The sequence below is a fragment of the Asparagus officinalis genome, unplaced genomic scaffold, assembly GCF_001876935.1.
Source record: "Asparagus officinalis unplaced genomic scaffold, Aspof.V1 AsparagusV1_Un690, whole genome shotgun sequence".
Classification (NCBI taxonomy): domain Eukaryota; kingdom Viridiplantae; phylum Streptophyta; class Magnoliopsida; order Asparagales; family Asparagaceae; genus Asparagus; species Asparagus officinalis.
This window is the reverse complement of record NW_017972950.1, coordinates 72,537-95,245: the sequence shown is the minus strand read 5'-3', so window position 1 is coordinate 95,245 and position 22,709 is coordinate 72,537. Positions and strand designations below refer to the sequence as shown.

Here is a 22,709-nt window from a genome sequence, read left to right as displayed (position 1 = left end):
ATGATATTTTGGGAGATAAATACTAGGAATTAATTTATAATTTTTATAGCAATAATTTTATGATATTTTGGGAGATAAATACTAGGAATTAATTTATAATTTTTATAGCAATAATTTTTATTTTTTGACCTCTATAAATAGAGATTAGTCTTGTGTAGCAATAATTTTTATTTTTTGACCTCTATAAATAGAGATTAGTCTTGTGTAATTTGGACACCAAAAAAATTCTGAGTTTTCAACACCTTATTCTCATTCTCTTTGCTTTTGCTTCTATATTCTTCAAACTTTTTCAAATGGATCCTTCACAAAATTATCCAAAGGCAGGGAGAAGCAAAGTGGTTGGTCTGATGAAAACTACATATCCAAAGGCAGGGAGTTGTACTTTGAGAAAATGGGTACATCGTTTAATTTGGTGGATGAGTGGAAGGTTGTTCGCAATCAACCAAAATATATGCCAGGAGTAGCAGTCTCGGGTAGTAGCGGTTCGAAAAGAAAGAGTAGTAGTGAAGATGTTGAATCCTCCGCTCCTACTCTAGTACGTCCTGAGGGTAGAGACACGACAAAGAAGAAAGCTAGAGCTTCGTCCAGTAAACCAAGGAAACCGAAGCTCGAACTTCAGGATGAGTTATCCAATATAGTCACCTCTCGTGAAAAGGCGGAAGCGAAAAGAGCAAGTACTGTTGAAGCTATGAATGTCCTCGCTCGTGCCAAGAATATGGAGACGTGGAGATTTTTGAAAAACAAACCAGATCGTGACGATGAAGATGAAGAAGCATATCAGTTGTTGAGGAAAGAACTGTTTGGCAAATGAAGAAGTTGTTGTTTGTCTGTTAGTTTGTTTATGTGTTTTTAAGTGTTTTTTTAAGTGTTTTGTGTGCTGAAATTGGAGTGTTGAATAAAATCGTTGTTTTTTATTTGAATAAATCCAATTGAAATGACTACTCCCTCTCCAATTGAATTGACAAGTCTCTGCAATTAAAGTTAAAAAATGTATGAATTGACAACTCCCTGCAATTAAAGACGAATGGTTGAATTGACCACTCTATGCAATTAAAGACAAGGCATGAATTGACAACTCTCTGTAATTAAAGACAAAGGGTTGAATTGACAAGTTTCTGCAATTAAAGACAAGGCATGAATTGACAACTCCCTGTAATTAAAGACAAAGGGTTGAATTGACCACTCTATGTAATTAAAGACAAGACATGAATTGACAACTCTCTGTAATTAAAGACAAAGGGTTGAATTGACAAGTCTCTGCAATTAAAGACAAGGCATGAATTGACAACTCCCTGTAATTAAAGACAAAGGGTTGAATTGACCACTCTATGCAATTAAAGACAAGGCATGCATTGACAACTCTCTGTAATTAAAGACAAGGGTTGAATTGACAACTCTCTGGTATGAATTGACCACTCTATGCAATTAAAGACAAAGAATGCATGCCATACGCCACATGTCGTTGCAATTGCATGTTTTTGAACAAAAGTTTTCATTATAAATGCTCACCAAATGCACAACTTGGAGTATACCTATCAACATTTTTTCTACATACCCTCCAATGGATCCAAACCTAAATGAATTCAATCTCGAATACTTCCAACAAGAATGGGAGTTAGAAGATAAAATGTTTGATAGGCAACAAGAACTGCTTGAAGAGTTGCTTAGGAGAGAAGAACAACCGCGCAAGAGAAAGTCCATATATAGAGATCATCAAGCAGCGCATGAGAGGCTCAAGGCCGACTACTTTGCCGAATCATGCACATACACTGATGCCCAATTTCGACGAAGGTATCGAATGAATAGGCCTCTCTTTCTACGAATTGTGGATTCTATGTCAAATTTCGACGTTTACTTCACACAACGTCGTAATAATGCGGGCAAGCTTGGTTTAACCCCTATCCAAAAGTGTACTGCTGCCCTACGCATGCTCGCATATGGAGTAGCAGCTGATGCTTGTGATGAGTACGTGAAGATAGGAGAATCTACTGCGGTTGAGTGTACTCAGAGGTTTTACGAAGGGGTAATAGCCTTGTTTCAAGATGAATACTTAAGACGACCCAATGTGCAAGACTTGCAGAGGTTAATCCAAGTTGGACAAGAGCGTGGTTTCCCAGGGATGATTGGAAGTATCGATTGCATGCATTGGGAAGATGAAATAATGAGGGCGTGCATTATTTTACATAACATGATAGTGGAAGATGAACGAGATTCGTATTCGCGAAACTGGGAAAATATCGACTTTGAACCGTCAAACAATCCTAGCTCTTCCGCCTCTTCCAGTGTTCAAACAGACGTATTGCCTGAGTTTCAAGTCCATGTTCGAGACCGATCCGGATCGGATAATCATACTAGAGCCGAACTACGAGATAGGAGCCAACATATTCAGTTGAAAAAGGATCTCATCGAGCACATTTGGCAGAAATTTGGAATAACCTCTGATTAGATTTACCAATTTAATGTGTGTTTTCTTTAATGTTTTCAATAATTTGTGTGTGTTTGACTTTTCCATATGCTTAATAAAATTGTGTGTTTTTTGTTAATATAAAAATATTATCAAAAATAAAATTAATAATATATATTATTTATGTAAATATTTAAAAATTATAATTATAAATAAATGAGTTATATTAGTAATAATAATTGTAGTAGTAGTAATATATATGAAATAAGAAAAAGAAATGAATAAATAAGGTGGGGTATATATGTTGGAGTGATGGTGTTATAGTGGGTCCCAAATAAAGTAAAAATCTTTTGAAAAAACTCCTGCTGTAGAGATGATAGAAAATAAAGATTGTTAAATTATGTGGAGGGGGAATAAAATGATGTGGCAGGAGAGAGAAGGTTAAAATTTCGACTCCTGGAGGCCTCATTCCGATGTGATTGCCAAACAGGCATTGAGGGCCCAACTTGAGCAAATAAGTGCACTTATCGGGTTCGGGCTGATTTTTTTTTCAAGAGACATATAAAACCGATCCACAATCTCCCCCTCAAAAACCCTAGAAAACCTCCATCGTCATTCTCGATTGAGGGAGAGGGGGAGAGAGAGAGAGGAGAAACGAAAAATGGTGTGGTTTCAGTGCGAGGACTGCGGAGAGAACTTGAAGAAGCCGAAGCTCGCCAACCATTTCCGCTTGTGCTCTGCTTACAAGGTCTTTGTTCTGTGTGATTTTGACGCCGTCGATTTCAATTTGAATTTTTTTTTTGATTTTTTTTTGATTTTTTTTTGCTTGTAGTTATCATGTATTGATTGTGGGAAGATGTTCGATCAAGAGAGCGTTCAGAGCCATACTCAGTGCATGACTGAAGCGGTTAGTTCATTTCTGTGATTTATTTTTTATTGCAAAATTATTACCTTTGGTGATCGCCAGCCTTCGTTTAATTTAGTTTTCCCCCTAAAATTTAATAAAAGGAAATCCCTTTTTGAGAGTTTATGAAACTTAATGAAAACCAATCCTAGAAACTAATATTTTTCATTGCAGGGAAGATATAGTCTGGTTCTGTTGCATGATTATGAGGAGGTTATTTATGATTTCTGCTATCAAATTCCGCAGGAAACCGGAACAAACTTGTCTACCCTGATTTAGAGCGCAGCACAGTTGAAACTGGATGTGGCTCTCAATAGCCGCGACTGGCGGCTTAGTTTAAAGTTAGTCATAGTTTCCTCTCTGGATCTAAATTTGTAGGCTTGAGTGTCCCAGTCTGGGTGATACAATGAGAAGAATAAGATGGGAATATATATGCGGATAGGTTGAGGACCTGTGGAACAGTGGTTTAATCATCGATAAAATATCAAATTAGCTCATTGACTTGTGGGTCGGTGGCCTTTGTCAGGCCTAGTTAGATAAATGCTCAAGCTACATGCCGACAGTTTGTGAGTCTTGAATTTTAAGATAGTGTTGGATGTTTCTTGATCATGTTATGCGGCAGATGTTGGTTTGTGCGTGCGCGCATGTGTCACTGTGAGCGTGGGTGTATAGTTTCTTAGCGTACGGTGTTGGAAATTGGGTGGGGGCAGCATCCTGTGCGTGTGTACTTATGACAACATTTGACATGCCCTATGTTGTGATTAATTTGAACTATGTTAAGTCATCCTGGCCTCTTTAATCGAAAATATACTACAGAGAATGTCTCAAACAACAAAAGAATAATCTAGTCTTATGAATGGTTCACAATCTACCGTTAGTACTGTAGGACCTCTTCTTGCCCAATTTTTGCGCAAGGCTATTAGGTAAAACAGGCTTCTGTAATAGAATCTTGAAGGCGAATACACAACGTTATTTACTGCAGTAAAGGAGCATGTTTATTTTACACAAGGCATGCTACTCCTTACATTGTTATATGCATTACATATACTTTGTTATTGTATTCACATGGTTTTAGAGTGTCTTTGCTTAATTCTTCAGCATATTTTAGTATTGTGTATTATAACCTGATGATTCCAGTTTTGAACTTGACTTAAACTTTACAGGAGAAATATGGTCCAAAAGGTCAAGGAAATGTATCAAATAATGGACAAACAAAGATCGAGAAGCCTAAGAAAAATTCAGACGTTGATATAAATGTTGGTTTATCTTCACATGCTCCTTGGTTTTGTAGGTAAGTTAAACATTCTTAATTTACTTGTCCGTATTGAATTAATTTTACTTGAAGGTAGCTAAACGACTTTTGGTTGTCCTTCTTCTCAAGCTACATTTCAGAGTTAAGACACTTCTTACGAGTCAAATATGTTGATCTTTCTTCTCTAGATTAGAAAAGTATTTGCATATTTGTTCAGTTTCTATCATATCAATATATATGTCTAGCTGAAGTTGCCTTAGATTTTCTTTTTGAAGCTGTTTCATGCTAATTTTGTCAGAGCTTGTTTCCAGTGAAAGGATAATTAGGGGTTTTACTGATCAGAGTATACTCCCATTTCTCCCACTTCTGCTAGTGAGCTTCCTTCAGGGAGGAGATGGTTTAACGAAAATGGTCTTTTTTTCCAAGAGGGAAATCTTATTGGAACAGTCTGTCTGGTTTATCCTTCAGAACCATATAACATATAACATTCTGAATCCGATGAAACAAGATTAATTGAGTGGTTCATGCTTTAGATTATTACCACATCCTGGATCTAACCTTTTATTAAATTAGATTTCGGAATCTATCTAATGGTTTAGAATAACAAAGAAAATAATGAAGAACTGTCATTTCATAGATACATTTTATTCTCTATGTACCTTACCATTTAATTGTAATTAATTTGGATCCATGACTAACACTGAGAGTTCCAACCTTCGTTTCAATAGACCTTTGTGTCCGTGCGCGCGTGCATGCTTATGTCTAGATTTCCAACCTACAACTCCCAACCTTCATGGTCCATATATGTAATCTATTTATCATTGTTCTAGACATCTAAAATGCATATTCTGAAAAATGGAATTCTCCCATATATATTTTCTAATCTCTATTACACTATACTTTTTTTAATGCATGGTATACACAAGAGGTAACAGGCTGGTTGATTCTTTAGTATAATTGTATAAACACTTCAGACTATGGATAGGATGCATGTGTTGAATCCTGTTGATAGGGAACTGAACCTGGATCATCTCCCTTTTGTTTTTTAATCAAATAGTCTCTGCAACACAAATGCTACAAGCAAACAGGCTTTGCTGCTCCATGCTGATGGCAAGAAACACAGAGCAAAGGCACGAGCTTTCCATGCTTCTCAGAAACAATCCAGTCAAACGGAGGAGACAACTCCTAAGGTGAAGGAGGCTGTTGCTGATGATCAATTGGTGAAATCAGTTGAAGGAAATGGTTCTTCTAACAAAGTGCAAGAAAGTGATCTATCAAAAGACTCTGATGCCCAAATCACCAGAGATGACAAAGACAATCAGAAAAAGAGAAAAGTTGAAGGAAAGAATGCTGCTGATTTAACCAATGGGGAGGTAATACAAGCAGGAGATTATGAAGCATCAAAACGTAAAACAAAGAAAAAGAAGAGTGTAGATGAATCGTTGATTTCTGAAGAGCAAGAAGATAAGCAAAGGGTGAAATCAGTCCATGGTAAAATTAGGTGGAAGAAGTTGGTTACTTCAACTTTGAAATCGGTACGCATTCATTCTACAAAATTTCTGCTTCCTACAATGTTTACGTTTTTATTCTGTCAGCAGATGTGTTCACCATTTATAACTGAAATTTACATCTAAAAGAACAGAACTTACCTAGCTATTAGATTTATTCTTCATTGTCATGGTAAAACTACGGTTATTTTTTCATCTTTAAAATATTTAGTGGCCTTCCCATGCCATCAATCTCTGTATGTGAGATGGTGATCCTTTGAATGAATTGGATGGAACAATGGCAAGATAGAAGAGCATGCAAATGCAAGAGTTAATGCAAGGACTGATTTTTAATGGTGAACTGAGCGGTGTCTACTCAGAGTTTTTTCTTGTATTGCTTGTCAACTAACTTGATTAAAGAATACAAACATCTATTTGTACTAGAGTTATACTATAGGAGATCTCACTGGACATTTGTGTTGTATTTACTTGGCATTTGATCAATACAGATGCAGTGACACCTACCTTAGTGGTGCACACCCACCACAACCTGACACCAATTGTTGCGCACTATTCGGCATTCAATGCTAAAGCGTTGCTTATGGAAGCATCATCACCAAAACTCCAATTACATCTCCTCCTTTGTAAAGCAATTGATCACTGTACATTGTGGGAACTCCGATAAAACTTATTTTAATAAAAGAGAAAGCGATAAGCCATAGAAAGAAAAACAAAAAGAGCACAATGACATGTAAGATTTACATGGTTCAGCAATCGCTTACGTCATGGGGAGAGATCTGAGTCTTCGTTTCCTAGATATTATACAAGGTGCAATATTTCTTATGTTCTTGAAGAACCCACGAAAAATCCTCTCAATATCACCAAAAGAATCTCTCACAAACCCTAGATTTCTCTCCTTAGTTCTCCCAACCTCTCTTTATAGTATGCAACTCTCCTATGTTTTCCTATGACTTGATTTACAATGAAGCTCTCAAGGGATATTTAAAGAGTTTCCCCCTATCTTGAATTCCTGTAAGACTCCTTTGACTTAGATGATCAATTCTAATCTTCTTCCAATTAGAATTGAATTCCAATTGCAATTTATTCTTTCCAATTAAATTCAATCTCCAATCCAAGTGCAACTAAGATTACTTGAAATATAAGGCTGTTGGAAACAGATATAATCTATGTACACTATGCTACCCTCTCTTATAAGGCGTAAATGAATATCTTAAGGCTATGACACCACTTTGTTACGCCCCGGACCGCGAGCCCATTAGCATTATGTAAGCCGCACGACCTATTGAGTGCAACTAGTTGTTTGACTCATCCAGTGCGAAAGAGGTTAATGTAGTTGCACTTGAATCCCCCAGCTTTCACTATTTAAATCCACATACTCTTTTCGGAGTATCCAATAGGGAGCTAAACCATAGTAGGAGCATCATAGTGGTTGCTATTGAGGAGCTGAATTTAACTCCAACATTCTTTTGCTATTAAGAATGATATTTTAATGATTGACGAAGGAGATTGGCTCATAATAGAACAGAATGGAAAAATAGGATTTATATAACCGACGCCAAACATTTGGGATAAAGGCTTTGTTGTTGTTGTTTATTCCTTTGACACCACAAATGACCTAGAAAGACAAATTTAAAGAACTTAATCAATCTATTCATTTTAAAAATTAGAATAGAATGAAACTAAATATGCATCAAAAGAGAAGTTATCAAATGCACATAACACAATCTTTTCATATATGAAACTATATTAATTCAATTACCATCACTGATGAACTTTACCTTTGAATTATTTGTACATTCATTTTTATAAATGTTACAAAAAAGGCTCAAAGTAGAGCCCTTAAGTAAATATAATTTTAGTAGTCACTGACTATTTAAGCTAAAGACTCTGTGTGGAGTAGTGCAAATTCATTCTAGTGAAAATTTTCCAACCACTTGATACATAATCTTGGAAGATAATTGCTAAGCATCTCCACTTAATTCAAAGTCTTATTTGAAACTGAACATGATAGAAGTCTTTTTGAACACAACTAATTTTGTCTCTAGTCAATACATAACTTTAGTTTTGTTTCTATCCATTCTTAAAGTAGATTTGTATCGACTTTCATGTATGTTTCTCGCTAGAAAGTGCAAATCCAACAATGCACTGACATGGAAAGGAGTTAAGCATCAAAAGGTTTAGTCTACATCATCCTCACTACATAGTTTAAAAACATCAGATCATCTAATGCAATCTCATTGTACCCCTCTCCAATTGGTTACAAGAGCCCATTCATTTGGCTGCTCCGAATTGCATCATGGGGGATCTTGTAACCGTAGAGAACGCAAAAAAAGAGGAATGAAGGAAGGAAATCCAAAAAATTGGGTCATGGCCTTCCTATACTACTCTCGAAGCCGGAGAGAGAAAAGAGAACCCGAGGGCAAAAGCCAAAATAAACAGATAACATTAACTGACGAAATTTGACACGATCTCTCTAAGACACCCTTGAATCCAAGCTAAAAGCGGACTTGATTTGGCAGGAGTTAAAACTGAAAATAAACTGAATAACATAGGATGAAAACGGAAGGGGGAAAAGGCCTATCCAACTTTTAACAATATTTTTTATATAGAACCCTTTGTTCATAGTAGTATTTTACTTAGGATTAGTGTTCAGTAGAATTCTCCTTAGACATTCTACTCTGAACATACTCCCAATTAGAAATTTAGAATAAGACCATCTAGATCTTTAATTGAGACCTTGCAAACTCCTCACCAAAATCATTCTAATAAGCGCAGCAATTCAGATTTAACAACCTCCTAATTGTAATAGGACTCTACTAGTTTCTGTAATTTAGAACCCTTTTAGGACAATGGAAGTCCTAGGTCTCTATAATTTAGCTGACACACATCACAAAGCTCGACTGTTGAATCATTCAAAGGATATGTTCTCGAGAAATCAGAGCTCATAAATATGTTGTTCATGACAGTCGGATGGCGTTATGAAGATCAAAAAGTTACAGAAGCTCATCCTTAAAGGCCTCAAGGAATCTGGTGTAACTGAGGATGAGGAGCTCCTTCGAGATAAGCTCATGCAGGAGGTCGGGAGCTATGACATTCCCATCTTTTATTTATTTATTTATTTATTTACTTGATTAAATATTGATATTCTTTAAACGCCATGTAATCCAGATTAATTCAACGAATCGATTTTCGATTGAGAACAAACGCATTTGCTTGGTGGGAAAGACCGGAGAATCCTGATTATTACTACAGATAGCTCTTTCGCGAATGTTGCCATGTTGCGGTGAGGAACTTGTTTCTACTCCATCGTTCATTTTCTGCATCAGAGTATTTATCAATTATTTCATCAGCTCATCTGTTGATACTGTCAATATCTGTATGGAATCAGGTTTCTGAAGACGCTTTATGTTTCTCGTCTTTAACTTATTGTCATTTATTTTTGCATTTTCAGGGAATTTTGTGACTGCTATTTGATAAGGGCGTGTTGGATTTATGCGCCCATTCTTGTGCGTTATTGATTGACACGAGAGAGTTTTTTTTTTTTTTTGAGAGTATGAACTTAGTCAGATCTTGTAAGCGACTGAAGACGGTCTGATTCAAGATTGTACTCGATGGGAAATTATTTATGATTTGATTTAATCAAAGGTTTTGTATCTGCATTTTAATCTTCCAACAACGATTCAAGGTCATTAGTTTGCTATGGTGAGGAAATCTTGTTTTTTTAAGACTGACCTTGAAAATTATCTCTAAATTTCTCTAAACTTCTGCTCTATTGCTCACGCTCAACGCTTTACATGAAAATAAGAAAAATGAGGTATAAGTGATTATTTTCAGCAGAGAGATAATAAAATGCATAATTAACAGGAATAAAAGCCCAATGATTTTAGAGATCATCATCAACCTAAGGATTATCTTGGAGGGTCTTCTGAGCAAAGACTAGCATTCTGAGCGCATGTGTTTCATCAGAAGACCTTGTAGTTCTCGACGTTTCGTGTACATGACGAGAGTCTTGGTGCGTATTATCTTGAGCTCTTATTCCATAATTTTATACAGAAAACATGACTCTTGCATATTAAACAATCTCACTGTACAAGATATACATATCCAGTGCCAAAATCCCAACAAATGGAATAATTTTGTCCCTGCATGTTTTCAAGCCTGGTATGTTGTAGTCTCATGCTTAAGAGAGCTGACAGAGAGTCGAATGGAAAATGCGGCAAGAATCTGCTTGAACTAGAGAAAAACTGCGAGCCCTGTGATGAAAGCTGCAACTGTGCAAACCAATGCCTGCAGATGAAGGAAAAGGAAAAGAAAAAGTAAATATTAATTTGACTTTCCATTTGGGTAAACTCCCAAACTGCCGTGTTTGGCTGTGATTAGAGAATGCGACGGCAATCACAATCTTTTTTAGCCCATTCCCACCAACTCATTAGCAAATATCCATTCCCACTAAATATGGGAATGAATCTGAAGCGGTAACGAGCACGCTAGCTTCCAAAAAGACGTGTTTGGTACACACATGAATGAAAAGTGAGAATAAGCATTGCATTCCCACCCATTTCCTCGTACCAAACAATGCAGTAGGAGTTTGCGAAAAGATACCATAAAATATTTTTTTCCCCCATAGTAAATGATGCAATAAACTTTCAAACCAACAGAAAACTACTATAACCTTCAGAAAAGACGCCGTGAACTAAATACCATGAACTTTTATTTATGCTCCACAAAGCTATCATGAACTTTCAGGTAAGTAAACCATCATGAGCATTTAAATTGATGACAGATAACCGCGGACCTTCAAGTATTATCATAAAACTACCATTTAATTTTCAAGCTTATGTTATTTTTCACTAAAAGAATAGTTTATGTTATTTTTGTGTAAAACGCCAAATGGTTCATGGTAGTTTCATGAAATTTAACCTTGGTATTTAGACAACTAGACAAGTTAATGAACCCAAGAAATAGACTAACCGCAATTGCTGAAGCAGCTAGGCCGCCTCGCTCTCTTGGGTCTCTTCGATAGTAATTACCAAAGTACAGAAATGTAGCATAGTACCATGTCAATGGGCAAAGAAATCCTACAAGAAACCTGTAACAAAATGGCATTGCCGTGGGATAAATACTAAAGAAAAGGAGGAGAAAGGAGTGAGATTTCACAAACTTACGAGAACCATCCTACGCCACACCCGAAGCATGGAAGGGGCTTATCATAAATTCCAAAGCGTGGATTTTCTTCATCTCTCAATAAATAATACTTGCCGCTACTGTCTCTCTCCCCCTTAGGTTCACCTGCAAGCAGAAAGATCAATGCAGACATTTACCCACTTTCTTGTCAAATATTCATAAATTTTAGATACAAGTGACAGTCTTCAATATAATATCACATACTTGTTTATATGGGAGTACAAACAATGGGCTTAGTCTATTTTACATCCAAGTTCACTGTGTATATTAAAACTGAGGGGCCAATCTATCACTTCTAAAACATTAGGGGGATTTCCTGTTATTAACCCTTATTTTACAGACATTTTATTAGTAGTCAGTGCTAGAATGAGAAGTGGGCAGTTAAAGTCCACAATTAACGAAATAAGTAGATTGTTATGTTTCATATGCAAGCCAGTTTCATATGCTATCGTCAACACTCAATAGTTTCCAAAATTCATTTATAATTTTTTCTGTTTCCCACGAATGAAAGCATGATACCTGTCACTTGTAAAATAAACAAGGATAGTCTAATAATGTACCAATATGATTAATTAGTGCCAATAAGGACCAATACATGCTAGTATTGGCTGATAACAACTAGTACAGGAGAGAATCCGATGCCTACAAAAGGTTTAAAAAAGATGATTAAACATTTATACTCCCAATTTACGTACCCATAGTTTTGATTTAACACCGTTAAAAGTCTCAATACCTGACGTATCAAAGATGAAATTAAACTAGCCTTTCTGTGTTTGGTATGCGCTGACATCAATTGAGGGGGATTTAGTATATGGAGATAAACACGGATAGCTTAGTAATTTATTTAAATGATTTGTTTTTTCTTAAGTGTATTTTTCTCAGCTTCAGTGCTTGGAGTCAATATGAACACAGCATAGTTTTACACCACACGCATACTAGTGCATAATATATAATATGCCGGAGTCTCATCGTTGCACAAGGGACTAAATTGAAAGAGCAATAAGCTATGCAATAGATGAACATCACTGGGAAGGAACGAAAGGGTAAAGCAAGTAAATGTCTGCATGCAGTAAAGCCAAACAAATATAATGCATTAAAATAGGAAATACAAATGGATACCACGATCCATCTTCACAAGAGCTCGCATAGAAGAGACGTTTGTCTTGGTTCCTTAGAAGTCTCCAGGCGCCTGCAGCAAATAGCATGTTTTTCTTATCTTTCTAATAGAAGATCAAGTAAAAGCTTAGAAAAATCATGTTACAGAAAGCTAAACTGATTCTTACAGAAAAGTAAGAACAGAAAAAGTATCAATAACTTTTTTGGTTTTCCAAGTTACAAAATGATATCAAAGAATTATTTCAATACAAGCCCAAGTCATATGGTTTTGAAGTTAAATGTCTTATGTGACAAGTGAAATTCTCAGATAAAAACCTATGGGTAAAATTGTGCATATATGTCATTTCATTTTCAAGCATCCATATTGCTACCATCTTGCATGTGTTCAGCTTGATAACATACAAATCAATCAAACTTTAGACAAACTTCTACATAAATGTGATTTTTTTTTTTTGCTGCACAGAAATACATTGTTGAAAGAATGCTGTCATTGAGGGGAGGTTCTCAGAGTAGAACAGTACCAATAACAAAAAGGCAAATTCTTTGTTATCAAAATGTTTTGAATTTTCTCCACATATATCCTTTTTGACGAATGCTCCTGCTATTCAGCAAGGATTCTTTCATAGAGATCTGGCTAAGTTTTATTTTGGTTGTCAGCTATTATGTAAACCTCCATCATTCATTGAAACCGGTAGTGAAGAAGGCCTTAATACAAAACACGATTCTGACTCATGCCTGGTACATGAAAACAATTTGTTATGATATGAGAAGTTTCCACGGGATATACTGGTTCTTTGACCTGCCAGAGATCTGTAAAATGTTACGTATTCCAAACTCAGATCTCACAAGCAAAAAAAGTATCAAATAGGGTGTCGAAACGGATTAATGGTGGTTTCTATTGGGAAATTACACAAATTCCCCTATAACCAGATTTATGAGAAAACGAAATAAATGCGGAATAATAAGACACGTAAATTTAACGTGGTTCGGCACAAAATTATCTACGTCCACGGACTGCTGCAGAGCTTTCACTAAGGGGAGAAAATTTACAAATACACTCACAAATACTCACAACCAAATTTCACTATGAAAATTACTCTCAATTTTCTCTCACTGAGTGCTGCCTCTCAATTTTTCTCTCACTTAGATTGATGCCCAACACTCTCTCTCGGATGCTTTATATCGAAAAAACATCACCTTCATACACCTTTCTTTTCTCGGATGCTTTATATAGAAAATTACTCTCAATTTTTGCAATTGAGAAACCCAACTCACTGAGTGCCTCCTAGAGTATATACATACCCCGTAGTGCTCTTTTTGATATCAACATTTCCTACTAAATCAACATCCACATAACCTATTAGTATTGTGTCTCCACCTTTGAAACAAAGTGTTTTACCTGTGGTGTCCCGTAGATATTTGAGGATCCATTTGACTGCTTCCTAGTGTATCTTGCTCGGATTATTTATGTACATGCTAACAGCTCCCACTGCTTGAGCAATATCTGATCTTGTACAAACCATGACATATATTAGACTTCCAATTGTTGAGGCGTACGAGACCTTCGCCATGTGTGCACGCTCTTCACAACTGAAGTAGAATATGTCGCTGTTACAGAAGCCAGCAAGGAAATGATTTGGCTTTAAAGTTTCTTGGATGAATTAGGCAAGAAACAAGAAGACAATGTCTTATATTGCGATAGATAAAGTACTATTCATCTAGCGAAAAATCCGTCTTTTCATTCTAGAACGAAGCACATACATGTGCAATATCATTTTATCCGGTCATTTCTGGAAGATGGAATTTGAAATTTGAAAAGATCAGTGGAGCTCAAAATCCAGCAAACATGCTGACAAAGACGGTGACTACTGACAAACTGAAGTTGTGTTCAGCTTCAGTTGGCCTACAATAGTATCAAGACCGGGGAAGAGCTGCTGTATAGATCGAGATGTGAAGACAGATTGAAATCAGTCTTCAAGTGGGAGATTGTTGGTCAAATATTCACGCACCGAAAGCCACTGAAAAATTGTGGCTGCCTTGTTTTTTGTCAACAAAAGCAAGCCACCGAAGGAGCAAGAAAACAAAAAAGGGGAAAGGATGAGCATCTTTTTGTTGACAAAGAGAGAATGTTTTGTTGACAAAGAGAGGAAAAAAATGTGTATGAAGGTGATGTTTTTTCTATATAAAGCATCCGAGAGAGTGTGCTGAGCATCAATCTAAGTGAGAGAAAAATTGCGAGGCAACACTCAATGAGAGAAAATTGAGAGTAATTTTCATAGTGAAATTTGGTTGTGAGTATGTGTTTGTAAATTTTCTCCCCTTAGTGAAAAATCTACAGCAACCTGTGGACGTAGGCAATGTTGTGCCGAACCACGTTAAATTTGCATGTCTTATTATTTCGTATTTATTTTGCTTTCTCGTAAATCTGGTTATAAGGGAATTTACGTAATTTCTCAACAACTGATATCAGAGCTCTGGTTTTGATTTCTGTCAAGTTTTTGCAAGATCACTATTTATGTGAATAGTAAATTTCGTGAATAGTGAAACTTTGCCGGCGGTATCGATTTGTCGGCAGAGGTGTCTTAATACACGGTGGTTCGCAGAAACAGTCAGAAACGATCTAGAAGGTGCCAGATTCGAGTGGGAGCGATGGTGGCAGACGAAGAGAAGGTAAAAATTAAGAAGTTCGATGGTACGGACTTTGACTTTTGAAAGATGCAGATCGAAAATTATTTGTACCAGAAAAAGCTGTATCAACCTCTATGAGGAAGTAAACCAGATGACATGAAGGATGAAGAGTGAGCTTTTCTCGACAGACAAGCCCTTGGAGTTATCCGATTGACGTTATCCCGTAACGTTGCTTTCAACATAACAAAGGAAAAGACCATGGCGGGTCTTATGACGGCTCTCTACAACATGTATGAGAAGCCATCTGCCTCAAACAAAGTTCATTTGATGAGACGACTGTTCAATTTGCGGATGACAGAAGACGCATCGGTAGCTCAACATCTCAGTGAACTCAATACAGTCACAATCCAGTTAAGTTCAGTTGGAATTGAGTTTGATGAAGAAGTACGAGCATTGATATTTTTGTCTTCTCTACCAGAAAGTTGGAATGCTACTGTCACAGCTGTGAGTAGCTCGTCGGGAAGCAATAAGTTAAAATTTGATAATGTTCGTGATCTGGTTCTTAATGAAGAAATTCGAAGGAGAAGATCGGGTGAATCATCAACCTCTTCAGCTATGATACCAGTTGTTGGAAAATTACGCAAATTTCCCTATAACCAGATTTACGAGAAAGCGAAATAAATACGGAATAATAAGACATGCAAATTTAACGTGGTTCGGCACAAAATTACCTACGTCCACGGGTTGATGCATATCTTTCACTAAGGTGAGAAAATTTGTTGGATATTTTTAAAGAAAAGGCAATTTTGCCTTAATGAATTCTAATAAATTTTTGTAATTAAAATATGCAATTAAAATATGTTTTAATGTGTTTTAATTTGTAATTAAAATGGGCATAATGACTATACATTATGACGAACGTTACGAAATTTATTGAGGGATTTTGTAACGGCTCTTTTCAACCCCTATATAAACAACATATGTTGAGCTCAAGAAACATGAAGAAAAATATGGAAAACTTATCTTGTTTTCTTTTCTCCTCTACATATCATTTTCATCTATACTTTAGTTTTACTTTATGGGCAACTTCTTCATCTGAGCTGAAGCTCTGCACTCTCGCCCGAGTGCAGAGGCCGGACCGTTTCCGGGGGTTTTTACCGCTAGGGGAGAAGGGATCATCTGCGCCAGGGCGATAGGCGGGTCCTCAATCTTCTAGGGCAGTGTTTATACGACTGCTCCCGTCAGGCCTGTTTCTCTAATTTATATTATCTATCTTTGATGTATTATTTATTTAATTTCCGGGTTTAAATTCATGCTATAATCTTTATTTATTTGATTAATTCCCAACAATCTAGAAGATTGAGAAGTTTATAGCTTTGATTTAAATCTGAAATTATTTTAAAGTTACTGTTCATTCGAGATGGTTAGTGTTCATCCGAATTTAAAAAAAAAGGAAATTGCTACTAAATTGCTTTTTTTGTTAAAAAAAAAAGTTTTGTATTCTGATTTTGAATCCCCAATAAAAAAAAATGTTACTGTTCATTCTTAAAAAATGACGTTACTGTTTAATTTTAAAAATGATGTTAATGTTCATTTATTTTGAAAACGGCACTGTTCATTTTATTTAAAAAGTTACTGTTCATGTAAACAGTTTTGGTTATTTTAAAAAAAAATTAATAATTAAAAAATTGTAGCTAAATATTTCTGTTAAATTAACAGTTAATTACATTTGTCTTATAGTTGATTTATAATCAATAATTATTGTAAATTACGAATATCAAAGAACCTTTATTGGTTTCTAAAAGCCTAGTTTATATTTGTTAGAATCATCTAAAGCCTACCCTTATTCTCTTGTGCTAGTGAATATGCTCTGTAGTTGAACGTTGATGATCACCAATAAATAATTTGAGCTTTTAATACTTATTTATGTTTGAAAGTCTCATATGCATGGTTTTGACAAGAATAAAGAAAACAAAATAGATGCTTTGAAATATCTGGATTTGTTCATGGTTTAATACTTTTATTTCTTTAAGCTATCAATAATATGATGCCTTCTATTAATAATTTCATACATTAGTGTATTTATGCATCTAATAAGCTTAGTACAGAAGGTGGTAAAAGTGAATGCAGATTTGTTCAGCAACTTAAGTGGCAGTTGTCTGCAGCAGATGAGTTTTTACTCTCAAGACATGAAAATCATGAGGTTCGAACATCAATAGGTAAACCCCTCCTCGGCCTTATCCAACATATGTTTGCAGTATAATTGCTAGGCAATTTAAATGATTGCAGGAAATAATTTAAAGTTTCTATATACTGTTAAGGAACAAAAACTCATTGAGTGAACCGATTCAAGTTTTCTTGGATTAGTTGGTGTCTAAGGCAAGGTTTAAGGGTTGCGTAACGCGCTCTGCAAGGAACGAGGCACTTAATTGATCTTTGATTAACCTCTAGTACTATCCTTACCTGGCTAACTACCCGGGTGAAACTTTAATCTTTTCACTTTAGGAGTTTTTGGTTTGGAATAAGAGAACCGGAATTATGAGAATAATTCATATGCATTTATTTAATTACGCTTCTTGCATCATATATTGCCTAATGATAAATGATCAATATATGAGCGAACAAATCAAAGAGGTGCATTTTTTTTTAAAATTCTATTTTATATGATGGATTATATTTCAAATCTTCAAATGTAAAGTCCATCTCTTTTTATTGCATTATGATGGATATTGTTCAAATGTTCATATATCTTTTGGATAACTTGCATTTGTTACATGATTAATTGCAAGGTTTTATGCAAGAATGCACTTGAAAAATTTAAAGCACGTATGTACAATTATTATTATTATTATTATTCATAAATTACGGTGTAGCCTCCCCGTGACGTAGAGGAGAAAAACACTATAACATTTAAAAAGGTCTCTATCTCTCTGCACTTGCTGGCTTTTTCTAAGCAAGCCTCATGAACGCTCGTGGGATGCATCAAATAGGAAACCAACCGATCCAACCCTTTAGTTTGAGACCAACCATCGAAGTTTTGGTGCCCCACGCACTCAACTATTATTTACATCCGCCGCTTTTTCTGGCAAAGTTTCAATATCAAGTGTCCATTATCTCCATGATCCTCACATACATGATCATTTATTACTTGTTATTGCCCCTAGTTTAATTAGCACTGATGCAATGTCTGCTCCACTAGCTTGCTGCAGCCACAGGGCCCATTATGATCAGTTTCAGTTGGCTGTCCACAGATAAGGTCAAGTTTTATTGGCAGGGCGCTCTCTCTTTCCAACTTGTCAACTAAGTTGTAGCTTATTGCCTTGTAGCCGTCATACTTGACTGATGAGCTTAGTTTCATAATTAGAAACAAGACTAAGCCTGGTGTCAGGATACTACGAAATCTATTGGTTGGTTATCAAAGGCTAAATTTCATGGAGGAAAAAAAAATCCTAACTTTGAACGATTAAATCCCTTTATATGTGTTTATGGGTTATCATGATACCCTCTTCAACTTATGATTTCTTCATAAACCTCTAATCTGTGATTGTTGCTGGGAAATGGACCCAATCTAGAGTTAATGACTCTTACGATTTCTTCAAAAAAAACCTCTTACTAGTAGAAACCAATTTTAACCCAAAAGCTATAGCTATTAGGTATTGACCTCATTTTTTATTTTAATTACATTACTGTTTATTATCCTATCTAATGTGGGAGTATACTCACATATTAACAACCTCGGTAGTGTTAAGTGCAAGTTTCACATGGATGAGTAAAATTATGCATGTGGATGTTTTTGTTGGATATTTTTAAAGAAAAGGCAATTTTGCCTTAATGAATTCTAATAAATTTTTGTAATTAAAATATGCAATTAAAATATGTTTTAATGTGTTTTAATTTGTAATTAAAATGGGCATAATGACTATACATTATGACGAACGTTACGAAATTTATTGAGGGATTTTGTAACGGCTCTTTTCAACCCCTATATAAACAACATATGTTGAGCTCAAGAAACATGAAGAAAAATGTGGAAAACTTATCTTGTTTTCTTTTCTCCTCTACATATCATTTTCATCTATACTTTAGTTTTACTTTATGGGCAACTTCTTCATCTGAGCTGAAGCTCTGCACTCTCGCCCGAGTGCAGAGGCCGGGCCGTTTCCGTGGGTTTTTACCGCTAGGGGAGAAGGGATCATCTGCGCCAGGGTGATAGGCGGGTCCTCAATCTTCTAGGGCAGTGTTTATACGACTGCTCCCGTCAGGCCTGTTTCTCTAATTTATATTATCTATCTTTGATGTATTATTTATTTAATTTCCGGGTTTAAATTCATGCTATAATCTTTATTTATTTGATAAATTTCCAACAAAATTTACAAACACTCTCACAAATACTCACAACCAAATTTCACTCTGAAAATTACTCTCAATTTTCTCTCACTGATTGCTGCCTCTCAATTTTTCTCTCACTTAGATTGATGCCCAACACTCTCTCGCGGATGCTTTATATAGAAAAACATCACCTTCATACACCTTCCTTTTCTCTCATTGTCAACAAAGCATTCTCTCTTTGTTAACAAAAGATGCTCATCCTTTCCTCTTTTTTGTTTTCTTGCTCCTTCGGTGGCTTGATTTTGTGACAAAAAACAAGGCAGCCACAGTTTTTCGGTGGCTTTCGGTGCGTGAATATTTGACCAACAGTTTCTCTACCTATTCGACAACGATCGCGTATAAGTAGAATCTGATCAAAGATCAGACGTATTGAAGAACTATAAATACACTAACCACCTTCCTATTAATCTACTAACTCTCATAATTATTCAACACACATGCATGTTTCTCTACGGGTAGATATAACTATGAAACTGAGACTTGGACAATTACAAACATTGGACTTCTCTCCGTGCACTTGTAATTTTAGACTCCCCAAAAAGGTTGCTTCGATGGGAAAACTTAACGTTAAAAGTGCTAACACCCTAATTTGCTCGGAAGGCTACAAGTCTCGTCATGGGGCACTTGTCTCCGAAAATTGAAGAGCTTCAACATAACTAAATAATCCATGGTCGACCGCTAGAAGGTCGGTAAAAAATTGATTACCAAGGACAAAGCATGAGAATATAGATTCTCTACATCCTAAAACTCTTCTAAGCTTGAACCTTGAACCTTGCTAATATGAATAAGCAGAACTAAACATGAATAGAGAACTTAACATGGAAACTAAAACAGAAAGAGTTGTTGACGCTAATACACTTGTACACCCAAATTAGACAGCATCAAACAAAAGCTAACCCAAAAGGGGTTTCATAATTCCACTACACATGCAAAAGTCTGCTCAAGAGAAACAATTCACGGTACCTAACACTCAAAATTTTAAGAATTAAGCATGAAACTGTAGTGAAATCTAAAACCCATTACGCAGAAAGCGCAGGTGGTGAAGAAATAAAGGAGACCCATCGAAGGAAATCATCACAAGTACTAGATTTCCTAAGAAAGATGTCGACTTGGTCTCCCGAAAATCTTTTAAAAATTGGTAATAAAAGATGAAAATAAAAATGGTTTTAGCACTAAACACAAGATTAAAAACTTACCGCGGTGGAGGACAAAAGTTCTGAGGTTGTTTGCAGGAAATTTTAATGGCGAAGGTGTCGGGGATTGGGGCTGTTTATAATGTACTGAAGCAAGCAAGGAAGCAAATTGAAGGAGAAAGTGGCGAGCTTTGTGGGTGCGTTTTGGCCGGTGCTTTTAGATTTTGGATTTTTTAACTCGGTTGGTGGGCTAAATAGTAGGGAGCAGGGAAAAAATGGGTTATTTCCATATATAACCCTCATATCATGGGTATTTGTAAAAGGCCTACTAAATCTCAGTAGTTACAAAACTACTCCTCAAATCATCAATTAGAAAAAATTACTTTCAAAGCAATTAATCATCAACTTTGATATCTAATTAAAATAAAAAAAAATAAAAAAATAGTTAAATTTTTAGTACCAAGTTGATGATTTGTTGATTTCGAGGGTATTTTTCCCACAGCTAATGATTTGATGGGTAGTTTTATAAATACTACGATGTAGGGGGTATTTTTATAAATACCCATGATTTAAGCGGTCCATATATGCAATAACTCAAAAAAAATTATGTAACCTGATCCAAATTTAATTGTCAAGTATAACTTATATATGCTATAGTTTTCTTATTTTGCACTTATATACCCTTTTTGTTTATGGTAGCACCTATGTAGTCTATAGTTTTAAAAACTTATACTTTAATACCTTATGCTATGCAAACATGAGAATATTTTCTAGAAAATTCTTCACTACATGCCAAATATATAAATTTTAACCCTTACTCTTATTTAAGTTTACTGTTAGTCTACCTTAATTTTATTATTTAAGTTTACTGTTAGTCTATCTTAATTTTATTTTAAATCTATTAGGATTCTATTTTGAAAAATAATTGGGATATATTTAATAGTAAATTATAATAAAAAGGTTAAGAAGTTATAAAATTAGCAGGTAAGTATCATATGAGAATTTTTAGAAGAATATTTCCACATTTTTATAACACAGAGCACGTAAATGCAAATCTTAAAAACTTCAAGGAATTTAAGTGCGGCGAAAAACAAGTGAGGGTATATAAGTGCAAAATATGGGAAACTATATATGTTAGTTAGCAAATTTAAAAGGGGTGATAGCGTGTGCATCCTTTTTAAGTGTCGTGGTTGTTTCGACTTTCTTATCTCTCTAGTTGAATTACTGCAGAGTGACGCTTTTTATGATTCTTGAACCTTCGAAATAAAAAAGGAAATAGTTTGTTGTCAAATTCAAGTCCAAGGCTAAAAGAATAAAAAGAATTTCGCGCGAAAATGCTATCAGTTAATCCCATTTTAAAATTCGATCTAAATTATAAATTTGAAAATAACAATATGTTATTAAGGTATGTATATATATAGCATTTATGTACCCTATAGTTACACTACATTAACATTTTATACACCTTAATTACATTTCGTAGCAATTATATACATAGATATTTCAATATTAATTAAAAATCCTCTCAACAAACGAAATGCCCCTTCAATAAGCTCCATGGGATTGAGAATTCCATATAGTCCAGCAGAACACTAAACTACACGGAATTCTCAATCCCAAGTAGTTTAACACTTCAATAAGCTCCATGGGATTCAGAGTCATGGAGTTTCGTATTGTAGCAAACTGCACGGGATTCAGAATCCTATGGAGTTTCGTATTGTAGTAAACTGCACGGGATTCAAAATCTTGAGGATCCGGAAAATTCCAGTCCGGTCGATCATCGCGGTCGACTGCAGTCCGGTCGACTACCACAGTCGACCGCGAAACCTGAAAACTATTTTTCCTGTTTTTACTTGGTTCCAGGTATTTGAGGTCCATATTCGTTTTCCCTAATATATATACACATTGTTCACGAGTTTTTTAGGTTTCTTTCATATTTTTGAAACCCTAACAACCACCAAACAATTTTATAAACCCTAGTTTGATTTTGAGAAAGAGATTAAGGTCTTTAAGGTGGGATTTTCGGTTTGCAACTTGGAGATCTGCATTGGAATTTCATCTCTCACGTTTTAAATCATGTCTCAAGCGAGTTTCATCTCTTCTAATCCTTCTCCCCTATTTTTAAACGATTTAATGAGTTTTTAATGTGACTTCTTGGGCCTAATTAACTAGTTTGGATATAAAAAGCAAA

General features: G+C 35.5%; 3 protein-coding genes across 4 annotated transcripts; 2 read left to right on the top strand and 1 right to left on the bottom strand.

Annotated features, from left to right (window-relative positions):
• The first annotated feature begins 1,561 nt into the window (after positions 1–1,561).
• On the top strand, positions 1,562–2,446 carry LOC109828070. The gene has a single exon (XM_020395107.1). It carries the CDS (start codon positions 1,562–1,564, stop codon positions 2,444–2,446), a length of 885 nt encoding a protein of 294 aa, XP_020250696.1.
• A 551-nt stretch (positions 2,447–2,997) lies between these two features.
• LOC109828071 (UBP1-associated proteins 1C) lies at positions 2,998–9,733 on the top strand. The gene is made up of 7 exons (XM_020395108.1): positions 2,998–3,152; positions 3,237–3,311; positions 4,472–4,599; positions 5,618–6,095; positions 9,035–9,145; positions 9,237–9,351; positions 9,520–9,733. Exons 1-6 carry the CDS (start codon positions 3,066–3,068, stop codon positions 9,306–9,308), a joined length of 951 nt encoding a protein of 316 aa, XP_020250697.1. The 5' UTR covers positions 2,998–3,065; the 3' UTR covers positions 9,309–9,351; positions 9,520–9,733.
• Positions 9,734–10,077: 344 nt separating this feature from the next.
• LOC109828074 (60S ribosomal protein L18a-like protein) lies at positions 10,078–20,726 on the bottom strand. Of its 2 annotated transcripts, none has more exons than XM_020395111.1 (5): positions 20,582–20,726; positions 12,372–12,441; positions 11,234–11,357; positions 11,040–11,157; positions 10,078–10,355 (listed from the first exon to the last, which is right to left on the bottom strand). In XM_020395111.1, the coding sequence occupies exons 2-5, from the start codon at positions 12,397–12,399 to the stop codon at positions 10,302–10,304; spliced, it is 324 nt and encodes a 107-aa protein (XP_020250700.1). In that variant the 5' UTR covers positions 12,400–12,441; positions 20,582–20,726; the 3' UTR covers positions 10,078–10,301. The 2 variants fall into 2 exon arrangements, with proteins under 2 accessions (XP_020250700.1, XP_020250701.1); XM_020395112.1 differs by lacking the exon at positions 20,582–20,726 and adding an exon at positions 13,768–13,936.
• Between the last annotated feature and the right edge of the window lie 1,983 nt (positions 20,727–22,709).